We start from the raw sequence: 20,314 nt of genomic DNA, 5'->3' as shown, positions 1-20,314 counted from the left end.
GAGAAAGAAAGAAAGAAAGAGAAAGAAAGAAAAGAGAGAAAGAAAGAAAGAAGAAAAGAAAGGAGGGAGGGAGGAAGGAAGTAAGGATTTTCTCAAAATTTGTCAAGTGCTCTGAACACTGGAAAAATTAAGAATTAAAAAGGAATTTATTTTATGAAAGGGCAGTTTCATGTACATATGCCTCCCTTTATCTTATAAAACATGGCGGACAAACTAAAATGAAGACTATGAGGGAATGAGCTTTGGTGCTGATGCTGGACTCCACTGCAGAAACCTGCCAGAGTTATCTCCTGAATTATCCATACCTCAAAGAACTTCTCTGCATGCTTCCACGTTGCTCATCTTATCCAAATCCATCATTCTTGGAGGCTTTATAACATTCCCCAGGCTTTACTTCAGTAAATTTGCTTTTGTTGTTTCATGCTTTAGAGACACATTCTCTCCAAAAATTGAATAAAAAATTGTCAAAAGAAAGAAAACCAAACTTTTCATCCAAAAGTATGCCTAATATATCACCTATTAGGCAAAGCCTTATAGTGGTGAATTTAGAGAGTCTTTTCAGTCTTCTGAAAAGACCCTCTCATTTGATCTCAAATATGTGGTTTTGTCTTGCTTGCAGATAAGGCAGATCTGGACCTAAGACTTGCCGGGGCTGATAGCCCCTGTTATGGGAGATTGGAGGTGAAATACCAAGGACAGTGGGGGACTGTGTGTCATGACAGATGGAGTACGAGGAATGCAGCTGTTGTGTGTAAACGACTGGGATGTGGAAAGCCTATCCGTATGTTTGGTATCACCTACTTTAAAGAAGCATCAGGACCTATTTGGCTGGATGATGTTTCTTGCATTGGAAATGAGTCAGATATCTGGGACTGTAAACATAATGGATGGGGAAAGCATAATTGTGTACACAGAGAGGATGTGATTGTAACCTGCTCAGGTAAGACTTGTTCTTGTTTATTATTTCCTGACAAGAGAAATAGTATTCCTCATAGGAGGGGCTTCTGGGTCTATAAACTGGCTCACATCTGGGAATTGATTGAGGGGTCATGACTCTTGTCTTTAAGTTAGACTTCAGTTCACTTTACCTGGAACTCTTCCGCTTATACAGGTAAAGTAAGAAATTAGTAGACAACCCTGACCATGACCCTTTTGATCCCTTCCCCTACCAAATACAGAAGCAGTCTGGCCTTTCAACTTCATTAAGCGTAGGCCACCTTTGGGTACATGTTTCACCCAACCAGTCCAACAAACTATTAGAGCCTTTCTAACCCTTAGCTGCATCATTAAATCTAGAATCTCTGCTTAGGGCTCATATCCTTAAATTCACCCTGATCCAACTTTATGTTCCTTCCAGCATTATCTCAGATCCTTAATATTCATTCTCACATATATTCTGATACCTGTCTGTGTAAATTGGAAAAATCATGGTTGTTTGTGTGCACTTCCACATTAGACACTTTGTACCTCATGTTTTGGAGCTTGCTGGGACTTGAGTCTAGATGTAAAGAGGGCTGATGGAATGGGTGCTAGGAGAATCAGGAGTGCCTTTCAAGGCAATTATCTCAGGAGAGATTCAATTTCTTCAAGCAAAGTAGAATTAATATTCTCATACAGAGGTGGATGGTTGTCTCTACTGTTAAAGGAGAAACAGTAGAATTTAGGGTTTCAATGTTCCCAGCCTTATCAGGTCTCCCCATATTACCCCATCCCAATGTTCAGAATTCCGTTCCATCCCAATTAAATCCCTCACTTAAACAGTAGACATCTTGTGAGGTTGAGAATTCAGTACCTTACCAGGGGAAGGTTTTCAGTTATCTCAGTTCTGTGGCTATGAGAGACATGAGTTTCTTTCCAGGAAGACATAAAAACTTGCAGGTTCAGGTGGGAATTTGAATCTCTAAGTTCATTCTTTTCTTTCCCCACTTTGTCCAGTGCAATGGGTTGTAGCCAGCCAATCTCATTATGCTTGTAAGTTTGACAGAAATGTCCTAGGTTAACAAATACATGTTCATTCAGAACTTTACCTCCTATGAGTATTTGATTAGGAATATCTAATGATGAGATTTTGTATATATCTATTGCCACATCATGCCATAGATTTCAGTGCCCTCTTTACTACTGGATATAGAATCATTAGTGTCATTAAATTTTTATCAGGTTAGAGAACCAATTCTAGAATCAATTTATGAATTATAGTATCAATTCATAAAACTCATCCTTAAGATTTTGTTCCTCTAGAACCACTATTAGTACCAAAATCTGCATTATTCAGGGTTCTCCAGGAAAACAAAACCAATGGAATGTGAGCCTTTCTTCTCTGTGTGTGTGTGCGCGCGTGTGTGTTTTATTTTAAGGAATTGGTTCATCAATTTTATAAGCAATTGTGGGGACTTGTAAGTCCAAAATCTGAAGAGGAGGCCAGCAGACTGCAGAGAAGAGCTGATGTTGCAGTCTTGAATCTCAAGAAAGTGTGGAAGTAGAATTCCTTCTTTCTTGGGGGACTTCAGTCTTTTCTCTTAAGGTCTTCAACTGATTGGATGAGGCCCACCCACATTATGGAGGATAATTGGCCATACTCAAAGTCTGCTGATTTAAAGGTTAATCACATCTGAAAAAATACCTTCACAGCACTGTCTGTTTGACTGGTGTTTGACCAAATAACTGGGTATCATAGCCCAGCCAAGTTGACATATAAAATAAACCATCACACCCATTAACTACTTGCTTCATTGTTCTTGTTGCAGGTAATACAACATGGGGCGTGAGGCTGGCGGGCGGCAGCAACCGCTGCTCAGGAAGACTGGAGGTGTACTTTCAAGAACAGTGGGGCACAGTGTGTGATGATGGCTGGAACAGTATTGCTGCGGCTGTGGTGTGTAGCCAGCTGGACTGCCCAACTTCTATCATTGGCATGGGTCTGGGAAACACTTCTACAGGATATGGAAAAATTTGGCTTGATGATGTTTCCTGTGATGGAGCTGAGTCAGATCTCTGGTCATGCAGGAACAGTGGGTGGGGAAATAATGACTGCAGTCACAGTGAAGATGTTGGAGTGATCTGTTCTGGTAAGATACCCAAACCAGGGCTTCCTTAAAAGAAACTGCCTGGGTTCTCTAACATGCCTTCTACATACCTTCTTTTTTCTTAATCAGTACGTTTATGACCGAGTACTCATTTCTTTCTCACTTTTTTTAGAGCTAACCATATCTCATATTCTCATTCATTTTTAATATCTTTCTATGGGATCAAACCTGTTTTCTCAAGAAATGAAACCTAATTTTCTAATATCTATCCAAATTTTCCCAAAGTTAGTTTCATCAAACCACTAGTCAATACAATTCTACAAAAAGATGTTATCCATAGTCAAATCAGTTTAGGAAAAAATAATGAGAATTCAGTTGTTTATTTAAATAAATAAACCCTTATGTTGAATCACCCAATTTTTCAAAAATTGGTACCCAAGATTACTCAAATACTCATTGTTACCTGAAAGGCTTATTTATGTAAGGTCAATCCCAACAGCATCAGAACAAAAAAACTTCATCCAGAGGTCTGGGCTTATGGATTATATAATTTTTTTTTATTATTATACTTTAAGTTCTAGGGTACATGTGCACAACGTGTAGGTTTGTTACATAGGTATACATGTGCCATGTTGGTTTGCTGCACCCATCAACCCATCATTTACATTCGGTATTTCTCCTAATGCTATCCCTCCCCCAGTCCCCAATTGACCGACAGGTCCCAGTGTGTGATGTTCCCCACCCTGTGTCCAAGTATTCTTATTGTTCAATTCCTACCTATGAGTGAGAACATGCGGTGTTCGGTTTTCTGTCCTTGTGACAGTTTGCTCAGAATGATGGTTTCCAGCTGCATCCATGTCCCTACAAAGGACACGAACTCATCCTTTTTTTTTGAGTGCGTAGTATTCCATGGTGTATATGTGCCACATTTTCTTTATCCAGTCTATCATTGATGGGCATTTGGGTTGGTTCCAAGCTTTTGCTATTCTGAACAGTGCTGCAATAAACCTACATGTGTATGTGTCTATTGTAGAATGATTTATAATCCTCTGGGTATATGCCCAGGAAAGGGATTGCTGGGTCAAATGGCATTTCTGGTTTTAGGCCGCACTGTCTTCCACAATGGTTGAACTAATTTACACTCCACCAACAGTGTAAAAGCATTCCTATTTCTCCACATCCTCTCCAGCATCTGTTTCCTGACTCTTTAATGATCGCCATTCTAACTGGCATGAGATGTTATCTCATTCTGGTTTTGATTTGCATTTTTTAGATGACCAATGATGATGAGCATTTTTTCATGTGTCTGTTGGCTACATAGATGTCTTCTTTTGAGAAGTGTCTGTTCATATCCTTTGCCCACTTTTTGATGGGGCTGTTTTTTTCTTGTAAATTTGTTTAAGTTCTTTGTAGATTCTGGATATTAGCTCTTTGTCAGATGGTTAGATTGCAAAAATTTTCTCCTATTCTATAGGTTGCCTGTTCACTCTGATGATAGTTTCTTTTGCTGTGCAGAAGCTCTTTAGTTTAATTAGATCCCATTTGTCGATTTTGGCTTTCGTTGCCATTGCTTTTGGTGTTTTAGTCATGAAGTCCTTGCCCATGCCTATGTCCTGAATGGTATTGCCTAGGTTTTCTTCTAGGGTTTTTATGGTTTTAGGTCTAACATTTAAGTCTTTAAGTCATCTTGAATTAATTTTTGTATAAGGTGTAAGGAAGGGATCCAGTTTCAGCTTTCTACATATGGCTAGCCAGTTTTCCTAGCATCATTTATTAAATAGGGAATCCTTTCCCCATTTCTTGTTTTTGTCAGGTTTGTCAAAGATCAGATGGTTGTAGATGTGTGGTGTTATTTCTGAGGCCTCTGTTCTGTTCCATTGGTCTATATGTCTGTTTTGGCACCAGTACCATGCTTTTTTGGTTAATGTAGCCTTGTAGTATAGTTTGAAGTCAGGTAGCATGATGCCTCCAGCTTTGTTCTTTTTGCTTAGGATTGTCTTGGCTATGTGGGTTTGTTGTTGTTGTTGTTGTTGTTCCATATGAACTTTAAAGTAGTTTTTTCTTCACAATTCTGTGAAGAAAGTCATTGGTAGCTTGATGGGGAAGGCACTGAATCTATAAATTACCTTGGGCAGTATGGCCATTTTCACGATATTGATTCTTCCTATCCATGAGCATGGAATGTTCTTCCGTTTGTTTGTGTCCTCTTTTATTTCATTGAGCAGTGGTTTGTAGTTTTCCTTGAAGAAGTCCTTCACATCCCTTGTAAGTTGGATTCGTAGGTATTATATTCTCTTTGTAGCAATTGTCAATGGGAGTTCCCTCATGATTTGGCTCTCTGTTTTTCTGTTATTTTTGTATAGGAATGCTTGCGGTTTTTGAACATTGATTTTGTATCCTGAGACTTTGCTGAAGTTGCTTATCAGTTTAAGGAGATTTTGGGCTGAGATGATGGGGTTTTCTAAATATACAATCATGTCATCTGCAAACAGGGACAATTTGACTTCCTCTTTTCTTAATTGAATACCCTTTATTTCTTTCTCTTACCTGATTGCCCTGGCCAGAACTTCCAATACTATATTGAATAGGAGTGGTGAGAGAGAGCATCCTTGTCTTGTGCTGGTTTTCAAAGGGGATGCTTCCAGCTTGTGCCCATTCAGTATGATATTGGCTATGGGTTTGTCATAAATAGCTCTTATTATTTTGAGATGTGTTCCATCATTACCTAGTTTGTTGAGAGTTTTTAGCATGAAGCAGTGTTGAATTTTGTCAAAGGCCTTTTTTGCATCTATTGAGATAATCATGTGGTTTTTGTCATTGGTTCTGTTTATGTGGATTACATTTATTGATTTGAGTATGTTGAACCAGCCTTGCATCCCAGGGATGAAGCCAACTTGATCGTGGTGGACAGACTTTTTGTTGTGCTACTGGATTCGGTTTGCCAGTATTTTATTGAGGATTTTCACGTCGATGTTCATCAAGGATATTGGTTTAAAATTCTCTTTTTTTTGTTGTGTCTCTGCCAGGCTTTAGTATCAGGATGATGTTGGCCGCATAAAATGAGTTAGGGAGGATTCCTTCTTTTTCTGTTGATTGGATTAGTTTCAGAAGGAATGGTACTAGCCCCTCTTTTTACCTCTGGTAGAATTCGGCTGTGAATCTGTCTCTTGGATTTTTTTTGGTTGGTAGGCTATTAATTATTGCCTCAATTTCAGAGCCGGTTGGTGGTTTATTCAGAGATTCAGCTTCTTCCTGGTTTAAGTCTTGGGAGGGTGTATGTGTCCAGGAATTTATCCATTTCTTCTGGATTTTCTATTTTATTTGCATAGAGGTGTTTATAGTATTCTCTAATGGTAGTTTGTATTTCTGTGGGATTGGTGGTGATATCCCCTTTGTCATTTTCTATCGCATCTATTTGATTCTTCTCTCTTCTTTATTAGTTTTGCTATCGGTCTATCAACTTTGTTGATCTTTTTGAAAAACCAACTTCTGGATTCATTGATTTTTTTTAAGGGTTTTTTGTGTCTCTATCTCCTTCAGTTCTGCTCTAATCTTGGTTGTTTCTTCTGCTAGTTTTTGAATTTGTTTGCTCTTGCTTCTCTAGTTCTTTTAACTGTGATATTAGGGTGTTGATTTTAGATCTTTCCTGCTTTCTCTTGTGGGCATTTAGTGCTATAAATTTCCCTCTGCACACTGCTTTAAATGTGTCCCAGAGATTCTGGTATATTGTGTCTTTGTTCTCATTGGTTTGAAAGAACATCTTTATTTTTGCCTTCATTTCGTTATTTACCCAGTAATCATTCAGGAGAATGTTATTCAGTTTCCACGTAGTTGTGTGGTTTTTTGTGAGTTTCTTAATCCTCAGTTCTAATTTGATTGAGCTGTGGTCTGAGAGACTGTTGGTTGTGATTTCTGTTCTTTTACATTTGCTGGAGAGTGCTTTACTTCCAATTATTTGGTCAATTTTAGAATAAGTGTGATCTGATGCTAAGAAGAATGTATACTCTGTTGATTTGCTGTGGAAAGTTCTGTAGATGTCTATTAGGTCTTCTTGGTGCAGAGCTGAGTTCAAGTCCTAGATATCCTTGTTAACTTTCTGTCTCGTTTATCTGTCTAATATTGACAGTGGGGTGTTAAAGTCTCCCATTAATATTGTGTGGGAGTCTAAATCTCTTGGTACGTCTCTAAGGACTTGTTTTATGAATCTGGGTGCTCCTGTATTGGGTTCATATATATTTAGCATAGTTAGCTCTTCTTGTTGAATCGATCCCTTTACCATTATGTAATGGCCTTTGTCTCTTTTGATCTTTGTTGGTTTAAAGTCTGTTTTATCAGAGACTAGGATTGCAACCCCGGTTTTTTTGTTTTGTTTTGTTTTGTTTTGTTTTGTTTTGTTTTTGCATTCCCGTTGCTTGTCAGATCTTCTTCCACCCCTTTAATTTAAGCCTATGTGTGTCTCTGAAGGTGATGGGTCTCCTTAATTCAGCACACTGATGGGTCTCCTTAATTCAGCACACTGATGGGTCTTGAGTCTTTGTCCAAGTCTTCAATCACTGATATCCTTTCTTCCACTTGATTGAATTGGCTATTGAAGCTTGTACATGCATCACAAAGTTCTCGTGCCATGGTTTTCAGCTCCATCAGGTCATTTAAGGTCTTCTCTACACTGTTTATTCTAGTTAGCCATTCGTCTAACCTTTTTTCAAGGTTTTTAAGCTTCCTTGCCATGGGTTAGAACATGCCCCTTTAGCTCGGAGAAGTTTGTTATTACAGACCTTTTGAAGCCTAATTCTGTCAGCTCATCAAATCCATTCTCTGTCCAGCTTTGTTCCATTGCTGGTGGGGAGCTGCGATCCTTTGGAGGAGAGGCACTCTGGTTTTTAGAATTCTCTACTTTGCTGCTCTGGTTCCTCCCCATCTTTGCAGTTTTTGGTCTTTGATGTTGGTGACCTACAGATGAGGTTTTGGTATGGTTATCCTGTTTGTTGATGTTGATAGTATTCCTTTCTGTTTGTTAGTTTTCCTTCTAACAGTCAGGTCCCTCAGCTGCAGGCTTGCTGGAGTTTGCTGGAGGTCCACTGAAGACCCTGTTTGCCTGGATATCAACAGCGGAGGCTCAGTTGGAAATGCAGAAATCACCTGTCTTCTGCGTTAATCACACTGGGAGCTGCAGACTGGAGCTGTTCCTATTCGGCCGTCCTTTACATAATTTTAAAGATGTCAAGAATTGCCTTGTAGATTCCTTCTCTAAGACGAAAGTTTTTATTAGACAACTGTAAAATGGTACAAAGAAAAATTTGATATACAACTACCCATGTAGTAAAATTTTTAAAAGAGTTGGATTCCCTGACTCAGATACATCATTGGTCTTTGGGCTTCCTTGTTTTCAACATATTTATTCCTTAGTCTATACATTATTTCTAAGATGAGTGGATAAGATATTAAATTATATTTTAAAGAATCATTAAGCTCTGATATAAATTTGAAATTTTCCTTTTAAACTTTCATAATTCTATTCTCCCTTTTAATGTAGGTAGACATAGAGTTACGATTTACAAACAGTCACAATCTTTCTTCAGAGATCTTCCAATTTGAATTTTACCTGTTGTTTTCTGGAAGCTTGTTCTTCCAATGCACTATTCTCTTTTTATTATTTTTACTGATCTATAATGTGTGTACATATTTATGGGGTACATGTGACATTTTAACTCAAGCATGGAATGCTGCATGAGTGTAAATGATCAAGTCAGGGTACTTAGGATATCTTTCTCTTCAAATATTTATCATTTCTTTGTACTGATAACATTTCAAATCTTCTCTTCTAGCTATTTAAAAATATACAATATATTGTTTTTAACTATAGTCACCCTACTGTGCTATTGAACATGAGAACTTACTTATTCCTTCTGTTTAACTGTATGTTTGGACCTACTAACCTCTCCTCATCCTGCCCACCCACCACACACACACCCTTCCCAGCCTCTGGTAACTATCATTTACTCTCTGTCTCCATTAGATGACTTTTTTAGCTCGCATATATGAGTGAGAACATGTGATATTTGTCTTTCTGTGCCTGGCTTATTCTGCATAACGTAATGTCATCCAGGCCATCCATGTTGCTGCAAATAGTAACATTTCATTTTTGGGGGGACTGAATAGTATTCCATTGTGTGTGTGTGTGTGTGTGTGTGTGTGTGTGTGTGTGTGTATATATATATATACACCATGTTTAATTATTAATTCATCCTTTGATGGACACTTAGGTTGATTTCATATCTTGGCTATTGTGAATAGTGCTGCAAGAAACATGGGGGTACAGTTATTCCTTTGTTTTTTAATTTTTAAAATTATTTTTTTAAATGTCTGTGGGTACATGCTAGGTATATATATTTATGGACTACATGAGATGTTCTGATACAGGTGTGCAATGAGAAATAAGCACACTGAGGAGAATGGGGTTTCCATTCCCTCAAGCATTTATCCTTTGTGTTACATTCTTTACATAAAGCAATCCAGTTACATTTTTTAACTTATTTAAAAATATGCAATTAAGTTATTATTAACTATAGTCACCCAATTGTGCTATCAATAGGAGGTCTTATTCATTTTTTCTGTTTTTTTTTGTACCCATTCACCATCCCCACCTTCTCCCCAGCCCCCCATTACCCTTCCCAGCCTCTGATAAACATCTTTCTACTCTCTATGTCTATGAGTTGAATTGTTTTGATTTTTAGATCCCAGAAATAAGTGAGAGTATGTGATGTTTGCCTTCTTGTACCTGGCTTGTTTCACTTAACATAATAGGCATAGGAAAAGGTGCTCAACATCATTGATCATCAGAGAAGTGCAAATCAAAAATACAATGAGATATCATATTACCCCAGTTAAATGGTTTATATCCAAAAGACAGGCAATAGCAAATGCTGGTGAGGATGTGGAGAAAAGGGAACACTTGAACGCTGTTGATGAGAATGTAAATTAGTACAACCACTATGGGGAACAGTTTGGAGGTTCCCTGCAAAACTAAAAATTGGGCTACCATGTGATTCAGCAATTCCATTGCTGGGTATATACCCCCTAAAAGGAAATCAATATATCAAAGAGATATCTGCACTCCTATGTCTGTTGCAGCACTGTTTACAATTGCTAAGATTTGGAAGCTATCTAAGCATCCATCAACAGATGAATGGATGAGGAAAATGTGCATATACGCAAAGGAGTACTATTCAGACAAAAAAGAATGAGATTCAATGATTTGCAACAATATGGAGGTATTCTTTTGGTATACTGATTTCCTTTCCTTTGGATAAATAAGATTTCTGGATCATATGATTAAGTTCTATTTTTAGTTTTTGAGAAATCTCCATATTGTTATCTTATTTTGAGAAATGTCTATTCGTCTATTCGTAACCTTTATAACCTTTGCTTCCACCCCCGCCTTTTTTTTTTTTTTTTTTTTTGAAACTGGATCTCACTCTGTTGTCTAGGCTAGGGTGGAGTGGCACAATCTCAGCTCACTGCAGCCTCGACCTCCAGGGCTCAAGCAATCCTGTCACCTCAGTCCCCTGAGTAGCTGGGACCACAGGCATGCACCATCATACCCAGCCAATTTTTGTAGTTTTTTGTAGAGATGGGGTTTCACTGTGTTGCCCAGGCTGGTCTCAATCTCCTGGGCTCAAGTGATCTGCCCTCCTTGGCCTCCCAAAATGCTGGAATTATAGGCATAAGCCACCATGCCCAGCCCACCCACTTTGTAATGGGGTTGTTTGTTTTGTTTTCCTGTAGAGTTATTCAAGTTTTAAAATATTCTGGATATTAGCACTCTGTTAGATGAAGAGTTTGTTTGCAAAAATTTTCTCCTATTCATCAGGTTGTCTTTTCACTCTGTTAATTGTTTCCTTTCCTGTGTAGAAGCTTTTTAGTTTGTCTAAAAGTTTGTCTCCTTTTGGTTTTGACGCCTGTGTTTTTGAAATCTTAGCTATAAAATATTTGCCCATCAATGTCTTGGAGTCTTTTCCCAATGTTTTCTTCTAGTAGTTTTATAGGTTGAGGTGTTATATTTAAGTATTTAATCCATTTTCCTTTGATTTATATGTATGGTGAGAGAGGGGTATGGTTTCATTCTTCATGTAGATATCCAGTCTTCCCAGCATCATTTGTTGAAGAGGGATCCTTCTCTCGATGTATGTTCTTGGTGCCTTTTGTCAAAAATCAGTCAACTACAAATACATGGACTTACTTCTAGGTCCTCTATTCTGTTTAATTGGTCCATGTGTCTGTTTCATACCAACAGCATGCTGTTTTGGTTACTGTAACTTTGTAGTGTATTTTGAAGGTAGATAGTATGATGTGCCTCAAACTTTATTCTTCTTGCTCAGGGTTGCTATGGTTATTCAGGTTCTGGGTAGTGTCTTAGTACATTTGCATTGCTATAAAGGAATACTTGAGGCTGGGTAATTTATAAAGAAAAGAGATTTATTTGGCTCACAGTCTTACTACTGAACAAGCATGGCATCAGCATCTGCCTCTGGTGAAGTCCTCAGGTAGCATGGCAAAAGGGGAAGGGGAGCCAACATCACATGATGAAAGAAGAGAAGGTACCAGGCTCTTTTTAACAGTCAGATATCAAGAGAACTAATAGAGTGACAACTCACTCATTACCAAAAGGATGGCCCCAAGGCAACCATGAGCAATCCACCATCAGGAGGCAAACACCGCCCATTAGACCTCACCTCTGACATTGAGAATCAAATTTCAACATGAGATTTGGAGGGGTAAACATTCAAACTATATCATGTAGTATGATCGTTTTAATAATATTAATTCTTCCAATCAAAAAGCATGAGGTGTCTCTTCATTTCATTTGTTTGTGTCTTCCTTAATTGCATTCATCAATGTTTTGTAGTTTTCATCGTAGAAGTCTTTCACCTCCTTCGTTAAATGTATTCCTAGATATTTTATTTTATTCTTTTTTGTGGCTATTGCAAATAAGATTGCCTTCTTGGTGTCTTTCTCAGTAGTTTGTTATTGGTGTATAGAAATGCTACTCACTTTTGTATGTTGATTTTATATGCTGTAACTTTGCTGAATTTGTTTATTAGTTCTAAGAGATTTTTTGATGGAGTCTTAAGGTTTTTCTAAATATTCAATCATGTCATCTGCAAAGATGGACAATTTGATTTTCCCTTTTCTGATTTGGATGCCTTTTATTTCTTTCTCTTGTCTGATTGCTCTGGCTAGGACTTCTAGTACTATGTTAAATAACAGTGGTGGAAGTGGGCATCCTTGTCTTTTTCCAGTTCTTATAGGTAAGACTTTCAGCTTTTCCCCATTCATTATAATGTTAGTTGTGGGCTTGTCCTATATGGCCTTTCTCATGTTGAGGTATGTTCCTTCTATGCCTAATTGAGAGTTTTTATTATGAAGGGATGTTGAATTTTTTCAAATGCTTTTTCTACATTTATTGAGATGATCATATGGTTTTTGTCATTCATTCTGTTGATATAATGTATCACTTTTATTGATTTGCATATGTTCAATCATCCTTGCATGCCTGGACTAAATCCCACTTGACCATAGTGGGGTTTTTTTTGTTTTTTTTTTTTTTAAGTGTTGGCAAATTTGGCTTGCTGGTATTTTGTTGAGGGTTTTTATATCTATGTTCATCAAGGATATTGGCCTGTATGTTTCTCTTTCTGTTGCTTCCTTTTCTGGTTTTGGTATCAGGGTAATACTGGCCTCATAGGATGAGTTTGGAAGAATGCCCTCCTCTTTGATTTTTTGGAATAGTTTGAAAAGAATTGATGTTAGATTTTCTTTATTAGTTTGATAGAAGTCTGTAGTAAAGCCATCTAGTCCTGGGGTTTCCATTGTCTGGAGACTTTTTATTACTGCTTTAATCTCATTACTCATGACTGATCTGTTCAGGATTCCTATTTCTTCCTTGATTAATCTTGGGCAGATTGTATGTGTACAGGAATTTATCCTTTCTTCTAGATTTACCAGTTTGTGAGTATATCGTTGCTCATACTTATCTCTGATAATCTTTTGTTTTTCTGTGGTATCAGTTGTAATGCTTCTCTTTTAGTTTGTGATTTTTATTTGAATCTTTGCTCTTCTTTAAGCAAAAGGTTGATCTTATCTTTTCAAAAAGTCAACTTTTTGTTTCATTGATTGTATTGGTTTTTAGGCTCTATTTTGTTTAATTCTGCACTGATCTGTATTATTTCTTTCCTCCTACACATTTTGGGTTTGGTTTGGTCTTGCTTTCCTAGCGTGTTATGATGCATCATTAGATTGTTTATTTGAAATTTTCCTACCTTTTTGCTTTGTTTATTGCTATAAATTCCTTCTGAATTGTGCTATTGGTGTATCCTATAGGCTTTGGTATGTTGTGTTTCTATTTTCATTTGTTTCAAGAAATATTGTCATTTCCTTCTTAATTTCTTAATTAACTCAGTGATCATTCAGGAGCATGTTGTTTACTTTCCATGTATTTTTAGTTTCCAAAATTTGCCTTGTTATTGATTTCCAATTTTGTTCCGTTGTGGTCTGATAAGATACTTTATATAATTTTGATTTTTAAAAATTTGTTGAGACTTGTTTTGTGGCCTTGAATATGATCTATTCTGGAAAACGTTTTATGTGCTGATGTAAAGAATGTATATTCTACAGCTGTTGAATGAAATAGTCTGTAAATGTCCATTAGGTACATTTGGTCTAAAGTCTAGTTTCATCTGATGTTTCTTTACTGGTTTTCTGTCTAGACGATATCTTCAATATTGAGATAAATAGTTGAAGTGTCAATTATTATTGTATTTGAGTCACTCTCTCCCTCCAGGTCTAATAATATTTGCTTTATATGTCTGAGTGCTTCATTGTTGGGTGTATATGTATTTAGAATTGTTATAGCCTCTTAATAAATTGATCAATTTATCTGTATATGATGATTATCTTTGTTGGTTTTTTTTACAGTTTTTAACTTAAAGTTCACTTTATCTGATGTAAGTATACCTATTTCTACTTTTCTACTTGCTTTTGGTTTTCATTTCCATGGAATATCTTTGTCCATTTCTTCACTTTCAGTCTATGTCTATTTTCACAGTTGAAGTCACTTTCTTCTAGGCCACATATATTTGGGTCATTGTTTTTTTTTTTTTTTTTCATCCGTTCAGCCAATCTATATCTTTTAAGTGGACAGTTTAATTAATTTACATTCAAGGTTATTGTTGATAGGTATAAGGACTTATTTCTGTCATTTTATTCATTGTTTTTTGTTGTTTTATATATCCTTTATTTTCTTCTCTCTTATTTATTATTCCTGTTTTATGGTTTTCTATGGTGGTAACATTTGGACCCTTTTTTTCTCATTTGTCTGCTTAGTGAGTTTTATACTCTTATATGCTTTCATGATGATATACACTTCCAGATATAGATTTCCATAAGTGTTTCTTGTAGGACCAATCTAGTGGTGATGAATTTCCTCGTGTTTTGCTTATCTGGGAAAGACCTTATATCTCCTTCACTTTGGAAGGATAAGCCTTTTGCTGGGTATTGTATTTTAGGCTGGCATTTTTTTCTTTTAGCACTTTGAATACACAATACCTTTCTTTCCTGGCCTATAAGATTTCTGCTGGGAAATCCCCTATTCATCTGATCTGGGTTTCCTTGCACATGAGTGGCCGTTTTTTTCCTGTTGTGTTTAACACTTTTTTATCTTGGGCTTGTCACAGTTTGACTATAATGTGCTTTGGAGAATACATTTTGTGGGAGGAGGTGTAGCTATTTGGAGATCTTTCAACTTCTTATATCTGGATATCTAAGTATCTTTTAAAACTTTGAAAGTTTCAGCTATTTTATTAAATAAGTTTTCTATGCCATTATCCATCTCTTCTCCTTCTGGAATACCCAAAATCCAAATATTTGGTCACCTTATGGTGTCCCATGTGTTGCAAAGATTTTTTAATTAAAAAAAATTCTTTCTTTTTCTTTTACTAGGTTATTTCAAAGATTTATCTTCAAGTTCTGCAATTCTTTCTTCTGCTTTATTTGATTGTATTTTTTATGTTTTTCATTGAATTATTTAGTTCCATGGTTTCTGTTTGTTTCTTTTTTATGATTTCTCTTTGTTGAATTTCTCATTAATATCTTAAATTGTTTTTCTAATTTATTTGTATTATTTATCTGTGTTTTTTGTGTGTGTGTTTCACTGAAATTCTTTAATATCATTAGTTAAAATTATTTTCAGGCAGTTTATCAATTTTCTTTTTGCTGAAATGTGTTGCTGGAGAAATTATTGTGTTCCTTTGAAGGTGTCATGTTTCCTTGCCTTTTTATGTTTCTTGTGTCCTGACATTGATATCTGTGCATCTGGTATAACAATCATTGCTTTCGAATTTTGGGGTTGGCTTTCATAGAGGAAAACTTTTTGTTATAGATATATCTATAGTGTTGGTTGAGTAGGGCAGTTTATCTTTGATCCTGGGTACATGCTCTAGTGTAATCTCCATGATTTCTTCAGTGGTAATAAGTGTCAAGAGTGTCTGGAATTTCCTCTTTGGCTTAGACTGTGTTTATTAGTTAAGGCTGTTGTGAAGCTTTGCTAAGAATAAGGATATCAGACAAGCCAGTCCTTGGGTCTCAGTGGTGGTGGTAGCAGGCTGAGCATGCCTGTCCATGGGACCCTAGGTGGCACATGCAAGCACCAATGTGAGCTGATCTAGGTGGGTCAATTCTTGGGCTTCCAGGTGGCTTGCTTGTCTACCAGCAGTGGCAGCATTGGGTTAGGCAGGTGGGAAAGTTCTCAGGCCCCTAGGTAACATGCATGGTGTCCCCAACGGCAGTAGTGGTGGCAGGCCAACTCTCAGGTTCCCAGCTGGTATACACTAGTGCTAGCAGTGCTGGGCAGGCAATTCTCCAGGCCCCCAGGTGGCACATGTAGGTGAGTGCTGGAGGCGGTGGTGGCACCCAGCAGTGCAGGTCTGTCCTCAAGGCTACTGATGTTGCACACAGGGTCAGGATATGATGAGTGGAATGGGGCAATTTACAGGCCATTGAGTGGCATGCTTAGGTGGTAGCAGGTGGGGCAAGCCTCCATGTAGGTCCTTGTATGGCATCCTGGCAAGCCATTTTCAGGCTCACTGAAGGCTCATGCAAGTGCACAGTGTCCCTGCTGCTGTGAGGAAGTGAGGCTGCTCTCAGTGATAGTGACCCCAGGCAGGTGGCTCTCAGGCTCTGGGGAGACATGCTTCAGCTCTCTTCATCATGGGGGAGCTCCTCTGTGAACTACCCATTTCCCAGTGTGTGAGACACTGTGTGGAATAGATGGCTGGGACCTAGATACACTGCCAGTCCAGCCAGCATGCAGCCCTCCGGATGGACGAAGGAGGGTATCAGTGGGGCTCTAGACTTGCAGAGATGTAGGGTTTACTGAGGCCCAGGACAGGATGCAATCTTGTGGGAGATGGACTCTCAAAATGGTGCCATGCTGCAGTTACTTGGTTCTTGGGATTGGGGATTGGGATGTAGGACTCAGCATAAACTTCCCCTCTGGAACAATGCTATTGTGCAAACTCTAGGCAGCTCCCTATATTAGTCTCAGAACCCACAGAAGCTGAGGGGCTCTCCCATGGCTAGGATTGCAAGGGCCCACAGTGGGAATGTGGACTGCTAGGAATCTCTTGTTTATTCTTTTTCTACAGTGGGGATCCTTACCAGGCTTCCAGTCAATCCTAATCAGACAATTGCTTCACTTCTTTCTCTCTCTGTGCCTCAGAAGGATCTGTTCCCTATCACTTGCCTGCTGAATTCCAGTGTTCTATCTTACACACTATTCGTTGTGAAATTATCTACTTGCGTTTTGATCGTTTTTGGTGGTGAGTGTTGGGTGCCTCTAGTAGCCATCTTGAAGCCTCCCACTTGAGCTATTCTCTTTTAAGGGAAAGTTCTTCTCTCCATAGTCATGAGTATCAGTGTGTCTTTCAATAAGACAGTTGAGGGTTCCTGAACACAGGACCCAACTCCAGTCCGTAGAAACTACCCACACCTTTCTTCTCTGTGCTTGTATCTGTTACTGTAAACTACAGACTTTCTTATTGGTAATAATTGTTTTATATATTGAGAATTATATATATCTCTGTGTGTATATATATATTTAAAACAATTATCTATAACAATTATATATAAACAATTCTATATAAAACCATTATATATAAAATATATAATTGTGTATATAAAATATATAATTATGTATATAAAACAATTATATATAAATATATTTTTTTAATTCAGAAAAAACTAAAAGTCAACGTGATGTCACCTTTTTATGATGGATCACCTGAAACACCTGTTTTTCCACCTAAGACTCTCTCTCAGAGTGGACATATGTTGCTACAAAGCAGTGAAATATGTTTTTCCCTATATTTAGCGTAGTTCATTTAGGGAAGAAAGTTCATCTGTTTCTAGACACCCTTTCATGGAATCTCAATTTCGATAGAGATTCCTACGATATATATGTTTATTCTTCCCACCCTCCCCGCCACCACACACAAAATTAGAGCTCTCCAAACATCGGTACCTACAATAAGTCCCATTTTAAAAAATTTCTTTTTACTTTTATGGTAAAGTTGCTAAGACTGATCTGCCACCCTCACACAATTATTATTTTGAAACTCCTGCCAATTACAAACAGAAACTCATGTTTCACAAACCCTGTCACTGAGCTCCAAAGACACAGAGTAACGAATAGGCTTAAAATGGAAATACATTGCAACTCTATTTTTCTGCTGAATGAGAGTTTTATTTAGAGAATCATCTCATGTCTACACAAGATTATATCAAAAGAACCAATGTAGTAAAATTTCATTCAGCTGTTTTATAAGGCAGGAAGTGGGGCTGAAGTGGCAGGATAGGACAGACATTCCAGGTCCTCTAGACCATGTTCATTATATTTTTCTTCTTCTCAAGGCCAATAGGAAGTAACTTGGTCAGGTTTGAGCTGGTCAGACAAAGTCAGAGTTGATTTTCTGACATGTCAGATCTGTCAACATTAGGAAGTCAATAAATCTATTAAGATAATGTAGTATATGTGTACATGTGCCTGTTGGTGTGCTGTACCCATTAACTCGTCATTTACATTAGATATTTATCCTAATGCTATCCCTCCCCCGTTCCCCACCTCATGACAGGCCCTGGTGTGTGATGTTCCCCACTCTGTGCCCAAGTGTCCTCATTGTTCAATTCCCACCTATGAGTGAGAACATGCGGTGTTTGATTTTCTGTCCTTGTGATAGTTTGCTCAGAATGATGGTTTCCAGCTTCATCCATGTCCCTGCAAAGGATGTGAACTCATCCTTTTTTATGGCTGCATAGCATTCCATGGTGTATATGTGTCACATTTTCTTTATCCAGTCTATCACTGAGGGACATTTTGGTTGGTTCCAAGTCTTTGCTATTGTGAATAGTGCCACGATAAACATACGTGTGCATGTGTCTTTATAGCAGCATGACTTATAATCCTTTAGGTATATACCCAGTAATGGGATGGCTGGGTAAAATGGTACTTCTAGTTCTAGATCCTTGAGGAATCGCCTTGTCATTAAATTATTTCACCTCTTCCTAACATTCTCTTCAGTATCTAACATGTAATATGTAATTCTTCAAATATTCAGGCAAGAATTAGGGCCATTAAGTAACATTATTTTTTATCCTGTCTCTGATAAGATGTTGTAAGCGAAATTGTATCCTTGCTTTATAAGCCAGAAATGTTCATGGATTTGAAACATACCTTGGTGTACTTTTGTTATTTTATTTTTTATCCAATAAAAAGGAAAATTAAGTTTGAAGGAAAGGACAAAATAAAATTAAACACTGGTGAAGCCAGGACCTGAACAATCTCTCAACTTTTGGCCACTGGTCTATGTTAGTGTATGTGAATGGATAAGAATCTGTAATGTCTCACACAGAGTGCTTCTCTAAAATCATTGTGGTATTTGGTTTCAGATGCATCAGACATGGAGCTGAGGCTTGTGGGTGGAAGCAGCAGATGTGCTGGAAGAGTTGAGGTGAAAGTCCAGGGTGCCTCGGGAATTCTGTGTGCTAACAGCTGGGGAATAAACATTGCTGAAGTTGTTTGCAGGCAACTTGAATGTGGGTCTCCAATCTTGGTCTACAGAGAGCCTCATTTCACAGAAAGAACATTACACATGTTTATATCTAATTCTGGCTGCACTGGAAGGGAAGCGTCTCTCTGGGATTGTATACGATGGGAGTGGAAACAGACTGCATGTCGTTTAAATATGGAAGCAAGTTTGATCTGCTCAGGTAATTTCTGGACAAAGATAAACACACTTATTCAATTATTTATTTTTTGCACTTATTTAATACATGTTTATGAAGTGGCTACTTAACAGTATTAGGTCAAAAGTAAATGAACTAGATAAAAGTAATCCTACCCTCTTATCTAGAAGACAGGCATATAATAAAAATATATAATAAAATAATTGTTTATTTAAAATTGTGTGAAGTAGAAGCACAAGATGAAATGAGAAGGCATAATTAGAAGATATTACCTATTTGCAGAGTTGGAGAATACTTCTGTGAAGTGATAGTTAAGGAAAGATGCGAAGGACAGGTATGATTTAATCATATGAAGAAGTGTTGGGAAGATTAATTTAAACAGCAGTATTTTATTCGAGTACTACACTTGGGAATAAGCTTGTGTTATTCCAGGAACTAAAAGATGGTTGAAAGAAGAGGTATTAGATCCAAGTGAACAAGGGTGAAAAGTTACAGTAAAGTCTTGGTATGTAGGGAAGGGAAAGGTTATTTATGGAATAGGAATTCTGGACTTTATTCTAAAGTGAATGATAAACCATTGAAGGTTGTAAGCATGATACAATTTGCATTTCAAAGACAGCACTCTGGCTGCAGTGTGTGTCTGTGTGTGTATTGGAGAGAGGAGGCTATTGGATGCTGGGAGTCACGTTGACTAATTCTAGGGCAGATGCGGAATTCTGATTAGGATGCTCACTGTAGAGCTGCTGAAAAGCTTCCAAATTTCAGAAATATTTCGTAGCTGAAACCAGCAGAACTTAATACACTGAATGTGGGAATAAAGATAAAGGTTTCTAGACTAAGCAGATGGGTGCACTGCAGTTTCATTGTCTGGAAAGATAATCTTGGAAGAGGAGCAGGTTAGAGAGAGTGGGATGATGAGTCCAATTTTGTATGTGTGAAATATGAGGCAATAGTAAAGCAGTCATCAAATGAAGAGGGTTGGAGGAAATATG

The 20,314-nt window shown here is 37.6% G+C and overlaps 1 protein-coding gene across 2 annotated transcripts in view; it reads left to right on the top strand.

Annotated features, from left to right (window-relative positions):
• The window catches only part of CD163L1 (CD163 molecule like 1), a 74,326-nt gene that overhangs the window by 29,598 nt on the left and 24,414 nt on the right, over positions 1-20,314 (top strand). For both annotated transcript variants that reach the window (XM_007967470.3, XM_073020444.1), the window contains exons 7-9: positions 620-940; positions 2,748-3,068; positions 19,026-19,346. In XM_007967470.3, coding sequence (XP_007965661.3) covers positions 620-940; positions 2,748-3,068; positions 19,026-19,346 — 963 coding nt within the window. The remainder of the gene's footprint in view (positions 1-619; positions 941-2,747; positions 3,069-19,025; positions 19,347-20,314) is intronic.

This window comes from Chlorocebus sabaeus, chromosome 11 (genome assembly GCF_047675955.1).
Source record: "Chlorocebus sabaeus isolate Y175 chromosome 11, mChlSab1.0.hap1, whole genome shotgun sequence".
NCBI lineage: Eukaryota > Metazoa > Chordata > Mammalia > Primates > Cercopithecidae > Chlorocebus > Chlorocebus sabaeus.
The sequence above is the reverse complement of the archived record's forward strand: the minus strand, read 5'-3'. Positions and strand labels throughout refer to the sequence as shown.